Source organism: Aythya marila, assembly GCF_965140915.1.
Source record: "Aythya marila genome assembly, chromosome: 18".
NCBI classification, from domain to species: domain Eukaryota; kingdom Metazoa; phylum Chordata; class Aves; order Anseriformes; family Anatidae; genus Aythya; species Aythya marila.
The window spans coordinates 10,854,528-10,869,357 of NC_139059.1; the positions used below are offsets into that span (position 1 = coordinate 10,854,528).

The 14,830-nt window shown below is 50.8% G+C and overlaps 1 protein-coding gene across 5 annotated transcripts in view; it reads left to right on the plus strand.

The window, feature by feature from the left end:
- PIK3R5 (phosphoinositide-3-kinase regulatory subunit 5) overlaps positions 1-5,054 on the plus strand; it is a 57,862-nt gene extending 52,808 nt beyond the window's left edge. For 4 of the 5 annotated variants that reach the window (XM_082774909.1, XM_082774910.1, XM_082774912.1 and 1 more), the window contains 3 exons: positions 749-831; positions 1,042-1,154; positions 2,237-5,054. In XM_082774909.1, coding sequence (XP_082631035.1) covers positions 749-831; positions 1,042-1,154; positions 2,237-2,378 — 338 coding nt within the window. In that variant the 3' untranslated portion in view covers positions 2,379-5,054. The remainder of the gene's footprint in view (positions 1-748; positions 832-1,041; positions 1,155-2,236) is intronic. The other variant, XM_082774913.1, reaches the window with a different exon arrangement.
- Positions 5,055-14,830: the final 9,776 nt, after the last annotated feature.

A 14,830-nucleotide genomic window follows, 5' to 3' on the forward strand; every position in this document is an offset into this window, starting at 1 on the left:
TATGTGCGACAGATGTATATCTGTGAGCAGAGCAGTCAGGGAAAATGACTAAAAAAATCTACCAAATAAGCTACCAAACAGCTCCTACGTGCCCTGTGGAGCTCAACCTAAACTTCTGTCCCTCCTCTTGGTGCTTCATCCTCGAAGCCATACAAACAATCTCAGAAAAACTCCAGCAGGATTTAATTGCTCATCTCCTCTGTGTATTTTGAGTTGGGCATTTCTGTGCTAGTTCAGAAGCTTCACTTGCGCTGCCAGTGTGGTGGGTTTGTTTCAGGGCATGGGCAGAAGCTCCCAGTCTAGGGAGAGGCTTCCTCTTCGTGAACCTCCTTCCTTACAGAAGAAACCTGGTCTCCTGCTCATCTCTGTCAGTTTTCACACTCAGCAGTTTGACCACAGGATGTCACTGTAATTCCAGACATGAAAAAGCATCTCCAAGGGGCCTGTAGGAAGGGCCATAGTGGGAGACCTAGAGTTTCCTCATCATGATGGGGCAATGGCTTTTCTCATGTTTAGTTGCTAAGATAGCTAAATGTTCTTTGCTGCCATGTTTGGAAGATTACCTCTGTCTGATTGCTTTCTTACCATGTGGGTTTTCATGGGTGAGGGAAAGCTACAAGCATGCTGTATTTTCCTGCAAGTGGGGTCCTGCTGGGAGCCATTGGCTCTGGGATGCTTTGATGGGCAGAGGGACTGCCTGGGTACCCACCAGAAGCCTTGAGTGATAACAGTTTGCTTTTTGTTACAGCCTCAAAGACAGAGTGTCTCAACTTGACCATGACAGAGGTGGTTAAAAGGCAAAACTCCAAATCCAAAAAAAGTTTCAATCAGGTAACTCAAGTCATGGTGCTTTTACATTTGGTAACAAAAGGTCAGCCTGGCCCAGCTGGGAGGGAGACAGGGTGGGAGATGGAGTTTGTGACCTGGGGAGCAGTCAGTAACTCCTTGGGGGATCCTGTTGGCCACCAGTTTTGAGGTGCCCTGCACAGGGGTAAAGTACAGATCCTGGCAGCTCCTTCACTTGGACTCACTTTCTCTCAGCAGCTCAGCGTGTCCCAGATAAAAGTAGACAAGGTGCAGATTATTGGTGTCCAGTCCTCCTTTGCCGTGTGCCTGGACCAGGATGAGCAGAAGATCCTGCAGAGTGTGACCCGGTAAGATCTGCAATGTGGCAGGCTGCCTGATGCAGTCAGCGTTCCCAGGATGGCGCACCCTCTGTGTGAGGACTTATTTTCAAAGTATGGGTGGCCAAGAGAGGGGACAAGGTCCTGAGCACCGTGATGTGTTTATGCCAGATGCCCAAGCTGGCGTGTCATAGCTTCAAGCTCTGCAGTGCAGCTGAGCTCAGGTGGGATGGCTGGTCCTGCTCAGATCCTAGTAATATTTCACCTTTTATGACTGCCACCATTTAAATGGTGGTCCCCAGTCAGCTGGTCAACTCCATGAAGACAGATTGTTCAGCAAGACAGGGGAAAGTCATGTAAATTGAATGAGGTACCTGGAGAGCACTGAGTATGTGAGCAGAGCCTTCAGCTCCTAAACCTCATTGGGATCCTCCATCACCTTTAACATACCCATTGCAAAAGGACCCCATGATCTTCATGGGTGAGACTGGGGTAGATGGAGCAAGAATTGTACATTTGTTTGTTTATCCATCAGTCATGTCCCCAGGGCACCAAGCTGGCTTGCTGAGGATGGGATTTGGAAACTCACTGGAGGCAACATGTTTCTGTGGGCACAAAGAGATCCAACCAGCAGATCCACTGGTCTTAAAAACGTGCAAGCATTCTAATTTCTCCCTCGGGGGAGCAGAGCTCTGCAAAGTTATGCCGCCTAAAATGGAAAGAGATTTCAGATGTTACTTCTTAAATGTCTTAAATAGGAACTTTTCTTTAGGAGCTTAACTTGTTTGCTGTGTAACCCAAGGGACTAATGTGATAGTTTAGTGCAAGAAATGCAACAGGAGCTATTGCCACTTCTCCAGAACAGGGGGGATGCAAAAGTTCTCATTTTCCCTAACGAGTTTCAGAAAATACCCTGTGTGGTTACTTCTCCTCTAGATCCCAATCAGAGCTAGCATATAGGACCTGAACCCTGGCCACTGTAACTCCAGTCCTGCACTGATTAAAGATTGCACTGATTCCCATTTGTTTGCAAAGTTTCTGCTGCACCCCAAGACCCTGGTTCTCAACCACACACCTTGCTTACATCTTGGTTTCTTTTTATTCCCTTGCAGGTGTGAGATCTCTGTGTGCTACAAACCCCGGGACAGCGATTCCCTTGCACTGAGCAGGTCCTCTTTGACTCCCCAGGACCCCTCCGAATTTCATTCTCTCCTGTGTTTACCCATTTCCACCTTCAGTGGAGCACTGCCGTAGAAGAACTGTGCCCTCTCAAGATCAGACTCGCATCCAACACTGAAATAGCTGCAGGAAAGGGAAGCTGACTTTCCCCTTTAGAGCTGGATACCCAGCCATTCTTGCCCAAGACATCCTGCAGTCTGAAGTGTTCACCTGCTGACTGAGCTGCTCCTGGCCTGGGCTTGGTCCATCCTTTGGAAATGGGAACATTGGTGTCAGGTTCTGGTACTGCTCAGGATTCCATGGGAGAAAGGTGGCTTCCTTGAGATCTCCACCTGGTTCAGCAGACTGCCAACATTGGGATTGAGAGAGAGGCAAGGACAATGACATTTTCCTGCCAGCAAATGGTGCTGTGGCTGCACTTGACAGTGACTTCAAAGTCATTGTGATCTTGGGCAAGCTGGTATGGGGGGGGGACGCGTTCTGGAGTGTGGATGTCCTTGGGGGTAGCTGGCCTTCTGTGCATGTGGATTTGACCACCCAAACAGTGTCCTGATGACTTTTCACCCGTAACAAGTCAGAGATGCTTGGGGTAGTTCTTTGGGGATAGGGACAGGTTTTCTCAGGGTTTGCTTTGAATTACGAGTGATGGGCATCTTGAAGAGAAACAGCACAAAGCAGAACAACCCAGCTGGGGCCAAAAAGAGCCCAGCAAGGGTTGTAGACTGCTGCTTGTGTCCCAGTGAATCCAGTGCAATAGGCTGTTCCGGGGCATGGGTGGCTTGTCGTGCATATGTGTGTTTACTGTAAATCCAGGACCTGCAGGAGATGAACTTCCAATTTCTGCAGAATTTCAGAGTTCATCCGAGAGGGAGAAGGACTCCCTGTTCAGGCTGTGTTCTTGCATCCTGCTCACCAGCACTGAATGCAAGAGACATCCCAGAGGCTGAACGCTCAATAGTTGCTTGAGATAGAGCAGGAACCATGCTCACGCTCATAGGAGGGAGGGAGGTACTGGGAAAACCACTAGGATTGCCATAAGCTCACCTGACTGGGTGGCTTTGGTAGAGAAGAACCCAGCACCAAAAACACTAGTGACACTTGCAAGCAATGATAGTATTTGAGATCCCTTCTTCCCTGCAAAGAGAGGTTCCCCCCCTCTTCCTTCTCTCTGCAAGTCTGTAGGTACAGAAAGGTGCAATAGTTGGGTGTATTTAAAGGTATTCTGACCCCAGGATCAATAAATGAGGCTGGAAAAGCCTTGCCTGGTTTCATAGCCCTCAGGGTTTCTCATTTAGTTGTTGGTCATTGCACTAAAGATGGCTGGCAGAAGAGCATGCTGCCTGCTGCAGGGTACAAGGATCCTAATGCCAAGGATGTGCTCCCTGGGATGCATCTGGAAGGGACCCTCTGTGCTTCTGGGGCTGCAGGACTTGGCCATGGTGAGATCAGCTACGTATGGGTCCCTTGCTCCTCCAGAAAATGAGGCTTGGCCAGCTCTTAGCACTAGTTAGAAATGAGGCTGGGCTCTGTCCCCGAGGGCCATTGGCACGGCAGCAGGGTCCCCTTGGTGGTGACCACGTTGAAGGTTGAATCTGCCAGGGAAAGGGCCAAAGCCCCCGGGCACTTCAGTTGCTTTGGAGGAGCATGGGCTAGGCTTGTTTGCTGTATTCCTCCGCTTCCCTGCTGGAAGGGGTTTGGGGATCCCTCCGATGGGACTGCTGATCCTGGCCCTGCTGTTTGCTGGACCCGATTCCTGCCCCCTGCCTCTGCTGTTGCCTGGGCACAGCTGGCAAACATCTGGGGTTGGGAAGGTGCCAGCTGGCTCTGTGTGTCCTCAGCAGGTTGGGATGCAACTTCTGCTGCTGACCAGAGAGTGAGACAGGAACATGCTCCTGAGGCCTCTGTGCTTCATCCTCCTACCTGAACAGGCCATCCCAAGGATGGTGTTGCCTTGTGGACTCCCAGGAAAGACCTCATGCAAGGCCAGGCATCACTGGAAGGTGTGCAGGTGCTCTGGCCCCCCGTGTGGTGCAAATGCATCTTGGACTCCAGGCAAGGACCCCCCTTCCCTGGCCCTGCAGTGACTCTGGGAGCACCCGTCCTCTCCTACATGGAGCTGTGACCTTGCTCACAGCAGGGACACCAAGCCACTGCTGGGTGATGTGGAAAAGCATGCTGAGGTCGCTGCTGGGCATCTCTCCTGCACATCACTAAGTCCAGTAGGCTCAAGGGATCAGAAACAGACTTGAATAGCTATTTCCACCCACTTGGAAAAAGTTTTCCCATTGATTTAATTCCCAGACAGGTTTGTGTGCATCATTTCAAACGGGGCTGAAATTTGACAGCTGTTTTATTTTCTGTTGTTGTTGTTCAATACATTAAAATAGCACCTTATCCTGTCAAAACATTTCTATTTGTGATCTTGATATCCGTGGCTAAATATACCCCTGCCGCTGTTAATGATACAAACCTCTTTGGTTTCAGCTGGCCCTACAGAAATACTAGAGAAGAGAGTTTCCACACACGGGGGAGGAAAAACAAGCACAGGCTCTAGGGACTCGTAATCCTGGCTCATTTTTTGACCTCTGATGCTTTCTGGAAATGAAAAGAAGGAAGTCGGAGGTTCCTTCAGGCCATCCTTGTACATACGTGCAGCCTCACCAAAACTGTGTCATGTCTGTGCTGATCTGTAAAATACTGTTCAAAGAACTTTTAACGTAATTGTAAGATATTAAATGTTGATTTATTTCAAGTACAAGTACGGTGTTTGTGTCGAGTAATTCCCAGTGCAGAAGGCACGGCTCCCATCTCCACACGGAGGGCAGGGTGCACCTGGTCGTTTGCAGAGCAGTTGACCCGAAAGCAGGAAAAAGCTCATAAAGTCACTGGTTCGTTAACCTGGTCCCAGAGGGCATGACACGGTGACCTGCAGCAGCTAATTGAGCTCCTGTTTTGCCAGTAAAAAACATTTTTGATGCTGCAAATCCCAAACTAGCTTTATGTTGAATTAAGGAGGAAAGCTGGCAGAGCCTGTGTGCGCAAGGTGAGGTCTGTGCATAGCTGTTCCTCCTAGGAGGCTCCCTGGCCTCCTCTGGGTTGCTCTGCAGAGGCACAAGAGCTGTTCTGTGGCCAGGCCCCGTGGGCAATGTCCCTGTGGGCATCGTCCCTGTGGGCAGGGTTTGCCCAGCAGTGGGATATTGGGTTTATTGCAGAGCCCTTCTGCATCTTTGGGGATGCAGGCTTTGCAGATGAAGCCGCTGCTGCTGGCAGAGCTCTGAAAAATGAAGTGGCACTCACAAACGTCCTGCTGTCTCAGGAGTCACCCTTCCCTTCCCGGGACAGTCAAGGAGAGAGGCTTAGTTGGTAGGGGTGAGGGCCAGTGTGTTGTATGTGCATAAACAACCAGGGAGAAGTCATTTAGGAACAGATAAGAATAACTTCTGCTGATCAGCACTTTGCTATGAATTACCTTTTTTTTTTTTTTTTTTTTCCCACTGATTAGAGAACAGCAAAAGGTGTTCGTTTATTCATTTTTTTTAAATCAAAAAGTAAAAAGACAAGGGTCACTTGAAAAGGCAAATTGAATTCAAACAGGAAATAATTTATTTTCCAAACTGGAGTAATAATCTGCTTTTATTTGTTCTCAACAACAGCAACAAAAAGCCCAAACCCTAAGCCACAAATTCCTTTTTCTGTTCCTTCCTTTTTAAAGAAGAAAAAATGGAAAGAGGAACAAGCATGTTTAAACCCACAGCAAAAAGTTCTTTGTTCTAAGCAAGTTCATTATGAGAAGTTTGGGATCAGGGTCCAACTCTGATCCTTGTAGCGTCACGCAGCTGGGGGGGTTGGTTTTGTACGTACAAAAGATTTGGCAAACAGCTTCTGATGAAATAACCAAAGTTGGATTTTCCAGACTATTTAACAAACCTGGTTTTGCCTTTTGTAGACAGGTTCAAATCAGTCCAAAGGTGTTTTCTGTGACTCTTGCAGCATCACAGCTGAGCTGGCCTGTGGTCCAACTGGAAGACGGTGGGTAAGGTGCATTTGGTGTTTTAGCCTGGGAACATGGACTTACGCTCACTCCCTAAATGAGATAGGTTATACCAAAACTGTGCCTCGGGGTTTTGGTTTGTGTTAGTTCATCAAGGTGCATTGGCAGCTTGAGCTGATGTCCCTACTCAGAGAGTGGTTGTCATCTCATGGTCACCTCAGCTGAAGCTGCTGTGCAGGATGTGCTCCACTGGCGGTGAGCTGGGACATGGTGAAGGGGTCTGGGAACACACGGTGAGTTAACTTCTCATCACCCTCCATCCTCTGGTCCTTCTCCAATGGCACATTGTGCACAGGTGCTCCTTATCGTTACCCGTGCGACCCCCCCAGGTTTTCCCCCCAGCACTCCATGATGCCCGCATCAGGCACCTGCATGTCACAGCAGCCGGTTGAGAGCCACGTCTGCTGCCCCAGGGCCACCGGGGCTCAGCGCTGGCTGGAAGCAGAACAGAAAGGATGCTGGCAATGTCAGGCTGCTCAGTGTCCAGCCAACATTTGGATAGCTTCAGGGATGGAGACGTTATCTAGAGCACGAAGTAGAGAGCAGCATTAGCCAACACTCAGTTGAGAAGGGTTTCTTGAGTGGGTGTTTCTCAGCTGGTGGCTGATAAGCAATACAGAGTGAATTAGCATCAGTAGGCAGGAATGAGCCTGCCTGTGTTGGAGACACTATTACACAGATTAAGATATGCCCCTGAACAGTTGAAAACACAGGTGCCATCCTTTTTTGGCAGATGTGGGCAATCAAACCACCTCCTGTGCTCTAAGCAGGCCATCAGCAGATTGTCTGAATGGACACATTGCTGTAGGACATTGGGAATGCTCCCACACTGTGACAGTCTTATCCTGAAGCATCCTGGGTGAAGGAAAAATACATTTGTTCCAAAATACTGTGTTGGTTCAGGCTGGTTTTCCTTAGCTCTATGGGCACGTTTGACAACAAGTCTGTTTGCAAAGCTCCTGTGGTCTATCGGGGGTGAGCAGAGGTCTGCCCACGATCCAGGCTGCCTGCAGAACCCAGAGCCTGTACCTGGGCTTGGTGTGCTAGCACAGAAGTGGCTCAGGCACCGGGGTGGTGGCCACAGGCCATGGTGCTCGGGTGTGGGGACACGCCCATAGGCGTGTGCAGCTCAGCACCTCTAATCCCTTCCTCATGCTCATCGAGTTGTTTGTTGGAAGTGCCCGGGGAAACCTTCCTGTTGTTCTTTTGCTTCCTGGTAGACAAATGTGCAATGCCATAGGTGGCAACTGCAGTGCCCCCGGCATGAGGCCAGCAGCTGGGGGGTGACACGGGATGAGGAAACCCACAGGGACCTTGGGACTTGGGTGGTGGGGTCTAAACTGGGATGTTTCTAAGGGCTCTTTTACAAGGAGGTATTTCAGAGGTGCTCGCCTGCTCTCTCAGCTGTAAGGAGAAATAGCAAAGAGCAGAGTCAGGCTTCCTGGCAGCTCTGTCCTTGCATGCCATTAGGGAGGGGAGGGGGGAGGAGGATAAACGTGCCCAGGCTGTCTCCTCGGGTAGAGGTCACAGCCCCAGCAGCGCTGTCCCCTCCTGCATCTCGAGTTACCCTCAGCCCTGCACCCCAAGCTGGGCTCGCTGCCACCTGAGCCTCTTGTGACGGCTGGCTCCATCCTCCACTGGGACAGTCCTGGGCAGCGGGAGGGTCTGCCTGACCCAGAGGGGTTTCTTGAGATAATTCAGCAACTTCTAAGAGGAAAAAGGAGAAGACAAAGAAAATCCAGGGCATGTCTTCTGCCAAGCTCCCTGCCCTGGTTCCCTTCTGGGGCTGCGAGCTCCTGTGCTGGCAGAGCAGGTGGTTTCTAGTGCTCGTGATTCAGCTTTATGCTTTCAGGCAGTTGTGAAGTAGAACAGATTGGAAGTTTTCTGCAAATTTCACTCATTTCTGAAGGACTTTGGCCACTGCCAGTGACTGACTCCCTGTTTGCTTCGGGACAGACCTTTGCTCAGGACTAGCAAGAGCAAAGGTGGGCAAGCGAAGTGCTGGTGGCTGCAGGAGGCTGTTTCTCTCTCCTGGTGACGCCTGCTGCTCCAGTGTCCTTATCTTATTATGCTAATTAATGATCAATTAAAAGTTAACAAGGCTCCCTGTGCCTGTACAAGGAACAGTTTTCCTGGCAGGGAAAATTCACTTGAGAAGAGTACCAGTGTGCTGGCAATGGAAAGCTGCACAATGAGCCATACGTTCAGGTGCAGCACACGTCCTACATAGGCCTGTGGGCCTGTGCCGGTCAGTGCTGACAGTGTGAGGAATGGGGTGGGCTTTTCTGTGCCAGTCCCACACCCTTCTTCAACCAGTGTTCACCTCTGTGCCCCCGTAGTCCCTTCTCCTCTCCGCACACATCTCCGCTGCAGCCCTCGCAGAAAGCCCCATGAAGGCTGGAGGGTTGCAGCCAGAGCAAACACGTCTCAGGACTGAAATCCAAATCAAAACAAGCATGAAGAATATTTTGTGGTGATTACCCAGCCCTTGGCTAACCCAAGCAGGGTCTGACGGCATGAAATCTTCTGGGCAGCAATGGGCCAGTGCAATGCAGCGTGTTTAGCCGGCGTTTCCACATGTGGAGAGGTGCACGGGCAGGGCCGCTCCGACCCCCTCTGTGCTCACCAGGATGGGTCCTGCTTCTGGATGTGTCCCCTCTTCTGCGTCAGTGCTTGTGTCTGATCACCCAAGGATGAAAGAATTCAGTTCTTGCTGAATCAGTCTCCTGTTGGCTTAGGAAGCTGAAAGGCTCACGGAAAGGTCCAGGCCTGGCGCAGCTGGGGAGTTTGCACCCTGGGAGGTTACACAAACATTGTCATTGCTGCTGAGACGTGAGTCAGCTCAGCACACCTTGCCCATACCCTGATGTTTGCAGCATCTTTCAAGGAGGGATCTGTGGCCTGCAGGCTGAGACATCACTCCTGTAATCAGAAACCAGCAGATGGATCTGTCAGGAGTCCCAGGGCTCTGGGTTCTCTGCTCTCACGTCTACTGGGAGACCTCTACTGACCATGGGCTCTGCCCCATCTCCCAGGAGTGGGCCATGGGGCGCTGCTCCTCTGCACCCATAGGCACTGGCAGGTTGCTGACTCATGGGAAAGAACAAGACCCTGAATCACTGTGGCTTTTCCTGTATAATAGTGTGTTTTTTCCTGTTGTTGGTTTCTGTGTTGACTTACTGTCAACTGTGGGCCAGGTTAAACCACCTGAGAACAGGACACTCTTGTGAGAGGCTCCTAGAAGAGACTGTAAAAAGTTCAGTCCATTGAGAGTTTTCCTGCCCAGGAGCCCATCTGAAATGTCATCCTAAAGGTGTTTAAATTTTTGCTGCTCTTTTATGGGTAGTTTTAACGGTGCACTGGGCACTTCCATCAGCAGGAGGCAATGGGGTAGCTCCAGCTTTGCCGAGTCTCCAGCAGCCAGTCCCCAGGAGATTGGGCAAGGGACAAAGGAAGGGATGTGTCCTGTCTCTGCATGCTATAAGAGCACCATCAGGACCCCTTCCTGCTGCAGCCTGGGTGGCCAAGAGGCGTGTGGCTCTGAGATGGGGCGCAGTAGAAAGGGCACGAACAATCTGGGTACAGGAGAGATAGAGCCATGGCAGAGATTCCTCCTCTGTTTAACTTCACAGCCATCACAAAAGGACGGATGTGCTAATCTTTGGTGGGAAGCCAGCTTCTGCCCATCAGAAGGAGCCATCTGTGCGTTATCATACAGCTCGAGCCTGTGTGCAACTGAGGCGCTTCCAGCAGTTGTGCCGGTCCCTCAGGCCAAAGACTGCCCGGACAGGGAGGGGTGAAGCCTTCAGAAACTGGAGGGACGCTGGTGTTTGTGCTGCTGGCTCTGCTTCCTCACTGAAGGAAGTGCAGGAGAGGCACTTGTCCTGAGCAGAACTGCTCAATTAAAGATGCTTTGGTGAGGAACAGTGCCTGGGTGGAGATGTCTGGCTTTTACCTCAACTCTACTCGTTCCTGGTAGCCATCAGTAAATGCATGACTGCTTTTGTGTGACCAAGCTGAAGCCTTCCCGCAGCCTTCCCATGCTGTCCTCTGCTCCTGGGGAGCTCAGGATCAATGACCTCCATTGCAGTGAGTGAGCAGTCCTCTGGGCTGCGTGCTGGGGACTGGAGCTAACTGGTGCCCCCAGTCCCATTCCAGCTTGACCATGGTGGCCGGGCTGAGCAGTGGTGTCCCCCTTCCCACGGCCATTCGGGTTGGAGGATCAGGGAGGGCCAACGCTGCCCTCCGTCCCCCCGTTCTCCAGCACAGAGATTGGTGGCCATGCGGACGTGAAGCTGGAGCTGTGCTGGAGGCGGGTGGCCACAGGGTGCCTGCAGCCCGTAACTGATGCTCCGTGCTGACGGGCAGAGTGGGTGTGGGTAACGGCTGCTGGTCGGTGACCATAAACCATGGTGAAAAGCAGGCTGTGACACTTCTGTCTTTCTCGTTTTCTGTTAGGATGTGTTTACAAATAGTTTAAGACAGTGGGAGAGATGCTTTCTGAATGCTCCCAGTATGACTGGTGTGTCTGAATGTGCAAGCGGTGGGGCTCTGGTTAGCATGCGCTGAGCCGTGTTAGTCACCCCAACGCCTTCCAATACCCCTGGTGCATGCAACCGTGCCAGGAAATCCTCATAGCTGTACTGCTTATCTCTGCCTATCGATGCATCACTGCCGTAACACACACGCGTTCGACCTGCGTGTACGTACGTACGGGTATGATATATCTGCTGTGATATAAACGACACATCCAGCACAGATGTGGGCAGGTGGGTGGGAGTTCACCCACCCACCGCAGATTTGTAAAATGTCTACATGCTTTGTATGGTTAAAAAAAGAAAGTTTAGATGTGTGTGGGTCTGTGTGTAGCGTGAATCTTTCTTACTTTAAGAGATCCACCCTGCCTGAGCATGTTATTAAAGTACAACAAACAGGGCAACACGGGCAGGGTTTGGGTGTTGACTTATGGCCATGCAGAGCAGGGAGCTGCACGTGCACACACATGCTCTCACTGCAGAGTTTCTCTTTCAGTAGGCATGTGAAAAACAAAGCAAAACAAAACCCTTGCAGCCTGTTGCTCTGCCCCCAGCCAGGCCGTGCCAACATGTGCAGCCCCCGACCGTGAACGTTTTGCCCCGGTGCACGCAGCTCCCCCCACAGCGGGGTGAGGATGGGGGGCTGCGTTCACCCTGAGGCACCCACTGACCCCGGGGGCTACCCTGCAGGAGCTGCTGCATCCCGAGGGTGCTGCATTGTTCCCATGGCCGAGGGGAAGGTGAATTTGGGCTGCCAGCAGCTGGAGGGGACTGAGGAACTGGGACATGACCTCCAAATAGAGGCTGCATCATTGCACTGTGGGGTGCTAGAAAGAGGAGATTCAGCTATTCCTCCCAAATTATTATTATTGTTGTTATTATTACTATTATTATTTTCAATTGTCTTTTTTTTTTTTTTTTTTTTTTTCCTTGGGAATTTCAAAGCTACATTTGTGATGTTTTTTCATTTCACCTCTGTGGTTTTTGACCATCTTTCTTCTTTCCAGAGCTCTCCATCCCTGGCTTTAAAAAGCTCCAATATATAAAATCCCCAAAGTGATGGGCAATAGGAAGAAGATGCCTGCCAGTGAGGAGATGGGAAGAGAAAAAAGAAAACAACAAAGTAATTTGTCATGTTGTAATGCACATCAGACAAATCTGGCATTGCTCATTGTGGTGTCCCTGTATAAGAAACGCTGGGCTGGGCTGTGAAGCAGAGGCTGACCCAACAGAAATGTGTCGGTGCCAGCAAGGGGAATCCAGTGGGGAAATTCTTCAGGACCACAAAATTAGGAGAGAGCAGGTGGTATCAGCATGCACTTTTACTTCTGCAGGCAGCACCTTTCTGTATCTGATGGTGTCAGCGATTCCTCGCTCCCATTGGGTGACACCAGCAGGTCTCCCCATGTCTCACCCGAGAGGACAATGCCCCTTGCCCCACCCTATAAGTGCAGATGATCCCACTGTAGAGGAAAGAGGATGTGCAGTGCTGGACCCATTTATCAAGCTCCTTGCTCACCTGCCATGAGAAAGAAGGACATGGCTAAGGCAAGCAGGTGAGAAATAGCAGACACGGGATGCTGAAGGGTGATGTTGGAAGTGCCAAAGCTGTTTTGGAGTGAGTTGTGAGGAGCCCAGCTGGGAGCTGCAGGCTTCTGTATGACTGTCAGCTGCAGGGCTAAGTGGACCCAGGTGGGCTAAGTGCTGTAAATCACCTGAGATGAAGAAATTCCTGCTCAGGTGTTTTCCGAATGAGCCACGGGATCCCTCTTGTGGGGACTTTCAGGAATGGGTGGGGAATAAATGAGGTTTAGACTGGAGGACAAGTGAAGGACCAACTTCACCAGGGGGAAAGGAGCTGGAGAGCTTTCACCTTAATTCACCTGCTGGGAAAATGTCAATGCAAACACATCAACTTTTTGCACAGACCTGGGAACAAAGGGAAATGAGGGATTGGTGGTGCTGCCTGTAAGGGAGCCAGGAAAACACAGACGTGGCGCAGCCACCTCAGGCTGGGTGGGAGAGTGGTGCCCATGGCCTGAGCAAGGTGTCATTGCCAGGCTGGGGGACGGAGGATGGAGACACAGGGCTTGTGCCACCTCTGTGGCTTTCTGGTGTGATCATTGATGAGAAGGAGCAGAAAACATCCGAGTTATCCTCCCAGGTGAGGCTGAGCAGAGGAGGATGGTGACTACACTGGAGAATCATGATTTAAAGTGAACTGAGCTGACACCATTTTTTTTTTATTTTATTTTTAACCTACCCATAGGATGCTGTTCAATGGAGACAAGCACCAAGTTTCTCCTTGGGGCAAGAGTGGCACCTACACTGGTGTGGCCGGGGAGGTGGTGGTTCTGCTGGGAAGGTCACGGGCTGGCTCCAAGCTGCTGGGTTCCCCCAGGGAGTGAAAGGCCACCAGGCTTGGCCAGAGGAGCACCACGGGCATGAAGCAGCCGTGCCCACCCTCCTTCCTCCAAGAGCTGCCAACTGATGGACACAGTGGTCTCCGAGGTGAGGTATGATGTTCAGACCCAGCTGGAGAGGGCCGCGGGGGATGTTGCCAGGATTGCTCAGGCCAGGCAGGGTGAGCAGGCAGAGCTGCTCATTGTGCTCGCGTGGGCATTGGTGCTGGATGGCTTCTGGGGCCTGACCTGGGGTTAAGCAATAACCTGCCCCCTTCTCTGCCTCACCCAGTGGGCTGGAAGCTGCAGCGGTGTTTCGAAAGCCCTGCTCGTGCTGCCTTAAACACCTCCGTAAGAGCAGCGCTGCTGCCTGGCTTATCAGCTCGCTGAGTGAATTGGAACAGAGTGGCTGTGATTAAAAAGTGCTATTTCCTGCTGCATGCTATCGCTGGCAGAGCTGACAAGCTCGAGGATTTGATCTTGTTCCAGAACTGTCACCTTGGCACCCCCAGGAGAGCTGTAATTTCTGGGAAGAATCTGCTGGGAGGTGTGGGCAGCGGAAATGTACAGCCCTTGGCTTGTGGGCACGCAGCACTTAAGATCTGGACAAAAAGCCATCCCGTGTGGTTTCAAGCAGATGATCTCTTCCGCAAAACAGGCAGTTACTGGCTGTGCACCCAGCCCAGTGGCACGAGGCAGCTGCAGCACCCAAACCCATCTCCTCCTCAAAACGTCCTGCTCACAAGCAGTGGTCTTTACCAGCGGTGGCTTCTCCATTGCTGGCACTGCTGGGTACATGCCCAACACGTTGGATGGTGAGATGGAAAGGAAAAGCTCGCTGATTTCTTATCAGCTGCCTGCTCAAGCTTATCACAATCATTTTGCTTGGATTTTCAAACCCATAATTAACCTGTAGGTGAGCAGTTGTCTCTCCTGTTGCTATTATCTTTATCAGATAAGGCAGTTTCTACCCTTGCAGGGCATGCCATGAGGCTTCTCAGATGTGAAAAGTCCATGGTTCATTATTGTCTTGTACTTGCTTCTGTTTTCTTACCACGGACTTTTTCAAGACCTTAAAAAAAAAAAAAAAAAAAAAAAAAAAAAAAAGTTGTTGAAGATGACTTAGTTTGGACAAATCAAAAAGGCAAAGGTAAGGACCACAAAACTGGCAGTTTGCTTGGCTTCCCCTGTCCCCAAATACCCCTATCCTCATTAGAATCAGGCTGAAAAACAGAGACATTACACGAACATATCAGTTGGTCTGTGACCTGCTCCCTTATAAACTGGAAGAAAAGCATCCCTTGACTAAAGCGTTGGCGATTCGGACATCTGCCAGTGGAGCTTTCCCTGCAGGCTGGGTGGTTTGGGAGGAGCAATGCTCAGACAGCGTCCTTTTCTTTGTGCAAATACCTTTGCTTCCCTCAGAAACCCAGTTGGCTCTCTAGGTCTGTTATTATAGCAGCCACATAATGATAGAAAATTGAAGTGGGGAAAACTAAGCTGTCCCTGAATAGAAAGCAGGGCAGGAGGAGAGGTGCC